Here is an 8,375-nt window from a genome sequence, read left to right on the forward strand (position 1 = left end):
CATTATATCAACACATGATATCACAGACATGTAAATATGCTACAGAACTGCTTGTATTGTACATGATATCACACACAAATAAACACTCCCGACGACTGCTTGTATCGAACATGATATTACACACTAGTAAACACGGTGCAGGACTGCTTGTATCGGGCATTATATCACAAACAAGTAAACACACTGCAGGACTACTTGTATCGCACATGATATCACACACAAGTAAACACCCTGCAGGACTGCTTGTATCGCACATGATATCACACACAAGTAAACACTCTGCACGACTGCTTGTATCGCACATGATATCACACACAAGTAAACACGTTGCAGGACTGCTTGTATTGCACATGATATCACACACAAGTAAACACCCTGCAGGACTGTTTGTATTGCACATGATATCACACACAAGTAAACACTCTGCACGACTGCTTGTATCGCACATGATATCACACACAAGTAAACACGTTGCAGGACTGCTTGTATTGCACATGATATCACACACAAGTAAACACTCTGCACGACTGCTTGTATCGCACATGATATCACACACAAGTAAACACCCTGCAGGACTGCTTGTATCGCACAGGATATCACACACAAGTAAACACTCAGCATGACTGCTTGTATGAAACATGATATCACACACTACTATGTAACAGTCTAATGCATGTTCTTGTTCTTTGTGTTCCTCTTGTTTTTATTCATGTTCTTTTTGTTCTTTTTCTTGTTCTTATTCATTCCTGTTCTTTTTTTGTGTTCATGTTCTTTTTGTTCTTGTTTTTCTTCATGTTCATGTTGTTGTTCCTGTTGTTTGTCTTTATGTTCATGTTCTTGTTCTTTTTGTTCCTCTTGTTTTTCTTCATGTTCTTGGTCTTTTTGTTATTCTTGTTGTTTTATTTAATGTCCATGTTATCTTTCTTTTTGTTCCTCTTGTTTTTCTTCATGTTCATGTTTTTTTGTACTTGTTTTTATTCATGTTCATGATATCGTTGTTTTTGTTCCTCTTGTTGTTTTTCTTCATGTTCATGTTCTTGCTATTTTTGTTCCTCTTGTTTTTCTTCATGTTCTTGTTGTTTTTGTTCTTCTTGTTGTTTTTCTTCATGTTCATGTTCTTGTGCTCTTTGTTCTTGTTTTTCTTCATGTCCCTGTTCTTTTTGTACTTTATTTTTCTTCATGTTCGTGTTGTTGCTCCTGTTGTTTGTGTTTATGTTCATGTGCTTGTTCTTTTTGTTCCTCTTATTTTTCTTCATGTTCTTGTTCTTTTTGTTCTTGTTTTTCTTCAAGTTCATGTTCTTGATCCTGTTTGACTTTATGTTCATATTTTTGTTCTTTTTGATCCTCTTGTTTTTCTTCATGTTCATGTTTTCTTTGCACTTGTTTTTCTTCATGTTCATGATATCGTTGCTTTTGTTCCTCTTGTTGTTTTTCTTCATGTTCTTGTTATTTTTGTTCTTCTTGTTGTTTTTCTTCAGGTTCATGTTCTTGTTTTCTTTGTTCTTGTTTTTCTCCATGTCCATGTTCTTTTTGTACTTGTTTTTCTTCAGGTTCATGTTCTTGTTATTTTTGTTCCTCTTGTTGTTTTTCTTTATGTTCATGCTCCTGTTATTTCTGTTCCTCTTGCTGTTTTTCTTCATGTTCATTTTATTTTTGTTCCTTTTGTTTTTCTTCATGTCTATGTTCTTTTTGTACTTATTTTTCTTCATGTTCATGATATTGTTCTTTTTGTTCCTCTTGTTGTTTTTCTTCACGTTCTTTTTGTTTTTTTCTTCTCATTGTTTTTCTTCATGTTCTTGTTCTCTTTGTTATTTTTGTTGGTTTTCTTCATCTTCATGTTCTTTTTATTCCTCTTGATTTTCCTCATGTCTATGTTCTTTTTGTATTGGTTTTTCTTCATGTTCATGTTTTTTTTGTTCTTTTTGTTGTTTTCCTTCATGTTCATGTTCTTTTTGTTCTGTTTTTTCTACATGTCCATGTTATTGTTCCCCTTTTTGTCTTGATGCTCATGTTCTTGTTCCTTTTGTTCTTCCCGTTGTTTTTCTTCATGATCATGTTCCTGTCATTTTAGCGTTTTCTTGTTTTACCTCATATTTATAGTCTTGTTCTTCCTGTTCTTCTTGTTGTTCTTATCACTGTTCATAACGTTGTTCTTTTTGCTCCTCGTCTTGTTTTTCTCCATGTTCACGTTCTTGTACTTTTTGCTCCCCGTCTTGTTTGTCTTCACCTTTGTGTTCTTCCACATCTCGATGGCGGAAGCACGCAACAAACCCGTAACTGAAACACAGTTTTGCGTCCTAAAGCGTAAGAAAGGGTTGAGAGACAATTACGTCAACATGCTGGTAAATTGAGGGACTACAGTCTTGTCAAATCAGGACCTCTGACAGACCAGGCCTACATTATTACTCCTGTATTGATCAGTGTATGGACCCACGCACACAGGAAATGAAAATCCAGCCTACGACAGGTGAAGAAGGAAGATGCGCAGCGATCAATAACGATATTAACTCCGACATCGCTCCATGAAGTGGACAGGCTTTTGTCTCCGGTACGTTGGAACATGGCCGTCCACTGGCTGTTGTTTGTTTAGCAGAGTGTCGTCAGTGGAGTGTGAACGCTCCTCCAGGCCACGGAGTGTGTTTGACCATCTGCTGCTCCGCCTAAGTGCTGCAATGTGTGACATTCTCCAGTGATAAACACAAATAATGCCTTTTTATTTTTTCTCTACCCCGGCATCACAGGGAATCTCTCTCTCTCCACTCAAGCACGGCGTCACTTGGCGCCGCCACCGACAACGCCGCCTCGCGAATTAAAGCCCCAAACAGCCCTGCTCTTGGGTCCAAATGAAAGGAATGAGCTGCAAATAAATATTAACATGTGTTTGCCGGCCGAATCAACGGGATCCTGTTAAGTTGCTTGTAAAGTCTCCTGATTCTACGTGTTATGGTTTAAAGAGGAGTTGTGACGGCACAGAACTACACGTGGGCGATATCGCTCTATGATCATTACATACATATATATACACACAATGTAATATATATATAATAATGAAACAATACTAATAAATTAACTAGAGAATGGTGTGTAACAAAATCCAAGAGTATGTCTGGTGTAAGACTATGTTGAGTATTACCATAATTGTTGGATGAGGAAGCAGACAAATCCAAAGGGGATATAGGCAAAAGGGCTCCGTGATCCAAGCAAGGCCCGTGGGGCAGAGAGAGGCGTCAAGAGGTCCGTGTCCAGAGTGGTGGTCGAGGATCAAAGGAGGCAGTCGAGATCCAGAGGTGGGTTCCAAGGTGTTCCGAGACACACAGGTCGAATCCAAAGCAACGGAAGGAAAACACTGCGGGCACAGGGGAGAAGACAGGAGACACATCAAGCACGGGGAAGAAAGCAAGGAGAGCAAAGAGCTAACGCTCGCTTACAGGATATCAACAGAAGGCTTGTAAAGTTGGTTTGTAAAGTTGGCTTGTAAAGTTCGAAAGGTTGTGACGTCGTCTCCTGATTCTTTTTCCTAGAGTCCGTGTTATGGTTGGAGGAGGAGTTGTGACGGCACAGAACTACAAGTGGGCGATGTCGCTCTATGATTATTACATACATATATATATACACACAATATAATATACATAATAATGAAACAATACTAATAAATTAACTAGAGAATGGTGTGTAACAAAATCCAAGAGTGTGTATGGTGTAAGACTATGTTGAGTATTACCATAAATGAGGAAGCAGACGAATCCAAAGGGGATATAGGCTAAAGGGCTCCGTGATCCAAGCAAGGCCCGTGGGGCAGAGAGAGGCGTCAAGAGGTCCGTGTCCAGAGCGGTGGTCGAGGATCAAAGGAGGCAGTCGAGATCCAGAGGTGGGTTCCAAGGTGTTCCGAGACACACAGCTCGAATCCAAAACAACGGAAAGAAAACACTGCGGGCACAAGGGAGAAGACAGGAGACACATCAAGCACTGGGAAGAAAGCAAGGAGAGCAAAGAGCTAATGATCGCTTACGGGACATCAACAGAAGGCTTGTAAAGTTGGTTTGTAAAGTTGGCTCGTAAAGTTGGCTAGTAAAATTTGAAAGGTTGTGACGTCGTCTCCTGATTCTATTTCCTAGAGTCCGTGTTATGGTTGGAGGAGGAGTTGTGACGGCACAGAACTACAAGTGGGCGATGTCGCTCTATGATTATTACATACATATATATATACACACAATATAATATACATAATAATGAAACAATACTAATAAATTAACTAGAGAATGGTGTGTAACAAAATCCAAGAGTGTGTATGGTGTACGACTATGTTGAGTATTACCATAATTGTTGGATGAGGAAGCAGACAAATCCAAAGGGGATATAGGCAAAAGGGCCCCGTGATCCAAGCAAGGCCCGTGGGGCAGAGAGAGGCGTCAAGAGGTCCGTGTCCAGAGCGGTGGTCGAGGATCAAGGGAGGCAGTCGAGATCCAGGGATGGGTTCCAAGGTGTTCCGAGACACACAGCTCAAATCCAAAGCAACGGAAGGAAAACACTGCGGGCACAAGGGAGAAGACAGGGGACACATCAAGCACGGGGAAGAAAGCAAGGAGAGCAAAGAGCTAACGCTCGCTTACGGGACATCAACAGAAGGCTTGTAAAGTTGGTTTGTAAAGTTGGCTTGTAAAGTTCGAAAGGTTGTGACGTCGTCTCCTGATTCTTTTTCCTAGAGTCCGTGTTATGGTTGGAGGAGGAGTTGTGACGGCACAGAACTACAAGTGGGCGATGTCGCTCTATGATTATTCGTACATATATATATACACACAATATAATATACATAATAATGAAACAATACTAATAAATTAACTAGAGAATGGTGTGTAACAAAATCCAAGAGTGTGTATGGTGTACGACTATGTTGAGTATTACCATAATTGTTGGATGAGGAAGCAGACAAATCCAAAGGGGATATAGGCAAAAGGGCCCCGTGATCCAAGCAAGGCCCGTGGGGCAGAGAGAGGCGTCAAGAGGTCCGTGTCCAGAGCGGTGGTCGAGGATCAAGGGAGGCAGTCGAGATCCAGGGATGGGTTCCAAGGTGTTCCGAGACACACAGCTCAAATCCAAAGCAACGGAAGGAAAACACTGCGGGCACAAGGGAGAAGACAGGGGACACATCAAGCACGGGGAAGAAAGCAAGGAGAGCAAAGAGCTAACGCTCGCTTACGGGACATCAACAGAAGGCTTGTAAAGTTGGTTTGTAAAGTTGGCTTGTAAAGTTCGAAAGGTTGTGACGTCGTCTCCTGATTCTTTTTCCTAGAGTCCGTGTTATGGTTGGAGGAGGAGTTGTGACGGCACAGAACTACAAGTGGGCGATGTCGCTCTATGATTATTCGTACATATATATATACACACAATATAATATACATAATAATGAAACAATACTAATAAATTAACTAGAGAATGGTGTGTAACAAAATCCAAGAGTGTGTATGGTGTACGACTATGTTGAGTATTACCATAAATGAGGAAGCAGACGAATCCAAAGGGGATATAGGCTAAAGGGCTCCGTGATCCAAGCAAGGCCCGTGGGGCAGAGAGAGGCGTCAAGAGGTCCGTGTCCAGAGCGGTGGTCGAGGATCAAAGGAGGCAGTCGAGATCCAGAGGTGGGTTCCAAGGTGTTCCGAGACACACAGCTCGAATCCAAAACAACGGAAAGAAAACACTGCGGGCACAAGGGAGAAGACAGGAGACACATCAAGCACTGGGAAGAAAGCAAGGAGAGCAAAGAGCTAATGATCGCTTACGGGACATCAACAGAAGGCTTGTAAAGTTGGTTTGTAAAGTTGGCTTGAAAAGTTCGAAAGGTTGTGACGTCGTCTCCTGATTCTACTTCCTAGAGTCCGTGTTATGGTTGGAGGAGGAGTTGTGACGGCACAGAACTACAAGTGGGCGATGTCGCTCTATTATTTATTACATCCATCCATCCCATCCATTTTCTACCGCTTATTCCCTTTTGGGGTCGCGGGGGGCGCTGGCGCCTATCTCAGCTACAGTCGGGCGGAAGGCGGGGTACACCCTGGACAAGTCACCACCTCATCGCAGGGCCAACACAGATAGACAGACAACATTCACAATCACATTCACACACTAGGGCCAATTTAGTGTTGCCAATCAACCTATCCCCAGGTGCATGTCTTTGGAGGTGGGAGGAAGCCGGAGTACCCGGAGGGAACCCACGTATTCACAGGGAGAACATGCAAACTCCACACAGAAAGTTTACATATATATATATATATATATATATATATATATATATACACACACAATATAATACATATAATAATGAAACAATACTAATAGATTAACTAGAGAATGGTGTGTGACATAATCCAAGAGTGTGTATGGTGTAAGACTATGTGTATGAATAATAAGCTGTGGAGTACAACCATAATTGTTGGATAAGAAAGCAGACAAATCCAAAGGGGCTACAGGCAAAAGGGCTCTGTGATCCAAACTAGGTCCGTGGGGCAGAGAGAGGCATCAAGAGGTCCGTGTCCATAGCGGGGGTCGAGGATCAAGGAATGCATTCGAGATCCAGGGGTGGGTTCCAAGGTGTTCCGAGAGACGTACACCTCGAATCCAAGGCAACGGAAGGAAATTACTGGGGGCACAAGGGAGAAGACACGGGACAAATCAAGCATGGGGAAGAAAGCACGGAGAACAAAGAGCTAACGGTCGCTTATGGGACATCAACAGAAGGCTTGTAAAGTTCACAATCGTCTCCTGATTCTAGGATTCTAGGCAAAAGGGTCCATGATCCAATCGAGGTCCGTGGGGCAGAGAGAGGCGTCAAGAGGTCTGTGTCCAGAGCGGGGATCGAGGATCAAGGGAGGCATTCGAGATCCAGACGTGGGGTCCAAGGAAGCGAGAAGCACAGCTCCCTGGTTCAATCCCCACCTAGTACCAACCTCGTCACGTCCGTTGTGTCCTTGAGCAAGACACTTCACCCTTGCTCCTGATGGGTGCTGGTTAGCGCCTTGCATGGCAGCTCCCTCCATCAATGTGTGAATATGTGTGTGAATGGGTAAATGTGGAAGTAGTGTCAAAGCACTTTGAGTACCTTGAAGGTAGAAAAGCGCTATACAAGTACAACCCATTTATCATTTATTTATTACCTGCTGCTGACTTCGAAGCTGGTCCTTACACACCGACCACGCCCCCCTCCACAAATACAAATACTGTATTCCTACAAAATACAAAATCTGGCATGGGTCTAAAAAAGCTGAGCATGGAATCACGACCTCAAGCGCAGGCCTTTCACGACGTAGCTTCATTCAAATCGCCATGTTTAACGTCACATTAAAGGAGGAAGTAAAGCGCTGCATCTCAGGCCGACACGCTCGCGTGGAAATGCGGAAAAAAGGCAGAGAGTGCAACAATGCGGGAGCCGCGCACCTTCTATGCCGGCGCATAATTTACACGCCGCTGTTGCCTTTGCTAAACGTCGACGCGGGGCAAACGTTTCACGCTATAAAAACCTTTTAGTGCACATTAGCTGCGTTCGTGTGCTCTGCTGGATCACAACCCGGTCAACATCACCGTCGCGTTCACGCCTCCGCGGAAGAAAGGGTTTCATGTGTGCCGTTTTTGCAGGGCGGAGGGAGAAAACACAAGCGGCGCACAACATGTTTGTGTTGTGGCGAGCACAAGCCGAATGCATTAGCGCTCGGGGTGCAATGTCTGACGTGGAGGAGCACGTTCTTTGCCTCAAACCATCCACTGGTCCTGCTTTTCTGCAGCACTTCAAATCCAACCTATTCATCGAACACACAAAAACATGCATGTTTTTTATTAATACGCGGATACCGATAACTTGTTTAAAGTGTGCCAAATAATCGCGATAATTGCAATCTATGAATGACGAGTTTTGATCACATGTTTAATTTCGACATGTGTACATAAATACGGATGTTTTATGTTTACATTCTGCTAAGGTTAAACATGCTAAAATTTGCAAAAACAAGCACCATTCAAAGATGTTTTAGTGTTGACATAAATACATATCCCATTCATCCAACTGAATCAGAATGTCATTTTCAGTCACGATATTATTCAGTCACTACAGTAATTACCACTTGTGTTCACAGCCAGAGGAACAACATGGGTTGGCCTACTCTATTCAGTATTTACAACATTACTAGCATTCACTTCACATCCACAGATGGTTCATCTGGTTATTAACACTATTTACACATTACTTTGTCTGTTTCAGTGACTATATTATTTAGTTACTACAGTAACTACCACTTATGTTCGCAGCCACAGGAACAACATGGGTTAGCCTATACTAAACAGTATTCACTTCACATCCACAAAAGGCTCATCTAGTTATTGACATTATT

At 42.6% G+C, this 8,375-nt stretch overlaps 1 protein-coding gene and 2 long non-coding RNA genes across 4 annotated transcripts; all 3 read right to left on the minus strand.

The window, feature by feature from the left end:
- Positions 1 to 501: 501 nt before the first annotated feature.
- Positions 502 to 3,529, minus strand: LOC133558848 (putative uncharacterized protein DDB_G0286901). Its single transcript, XM_061909975.1, has 2 exons — positions 3,429 to 3,529; positions 502 to 3,346 (listed from the first exon to the last, which is right to left on the minus strand). The coding sequence occupies exon 2, from the start codon at positions 1,713 to 1,715 to the stop codon at positions 1,041 to 1,043; it is 675 nt and encodes a 224-aa protein (XP_061765959.1). The 5' UTR covers positions 1,716 to 3,346; positions 3,429 to 3,529; the 3' UTR covers positions 502 to 1,040.
- A 792-nt stretch (positions 3,530 to 4,321) lies between these two features.
- On the minus strand, positions 4,322 to 5,109 carry LOC133558849 (uncharacterized). The gene is made up of 3 exons (XR_009808036.1): positions 4,903 to 5,109; positions 4,611 to 4,745; positions 4,322 to 4,528 (listed from the first exon to the last, which is right to left on the minus strand). It is a non-coding gene; the product is annotated as an uncharacterized LOC133558849 (long non-coding RNA).
- An 88-nt stretch (positions 5,110 to 5,197) lies between these two features.
- On the minus strand, positions 5,198 to 7,307 carry LOC133558850 (uncharacterized). Of its 2 annotated transcripts, none has more exons than XR_009808038.1 (3): positions 7,149 to 7,307; positions 5,490 to 5,695; positions 5,198 to 5,332 (listed from the first exon to the last, which is right to left on the minus strand). It is a non-coding gene; the product is annotated as an uncharacterized LOC133558850 (long non-coding RNA). The 2 variants fall into 2 exon arrangements; XR_009808037.1 differs by lacking the exon at positions 7,149 to 7,307 and adding an exon at positions 5,778 to 6,170.
- Between the last annotated feature and the right edge of the window lie 1,068 nt (positions 7,308 to 8,375).

The sequence above is a fragment of the Nerophis ophidion genome, linkage group LG09, assembly GCF_033978795.1.
Source record: "Nerophis ophidion isolate RoL-2023_Sa linkage group LG09, RoL_Noph_v1.0, whole genome shotgun sequence".
Taxonomy (NCBI): domain Eukaryota; kingdom Metazoa; phylum Chordata; class Actinopteri; order Syngnathiformes; family Syngnathidae; genus Nerophis; species Nerophis ophidion.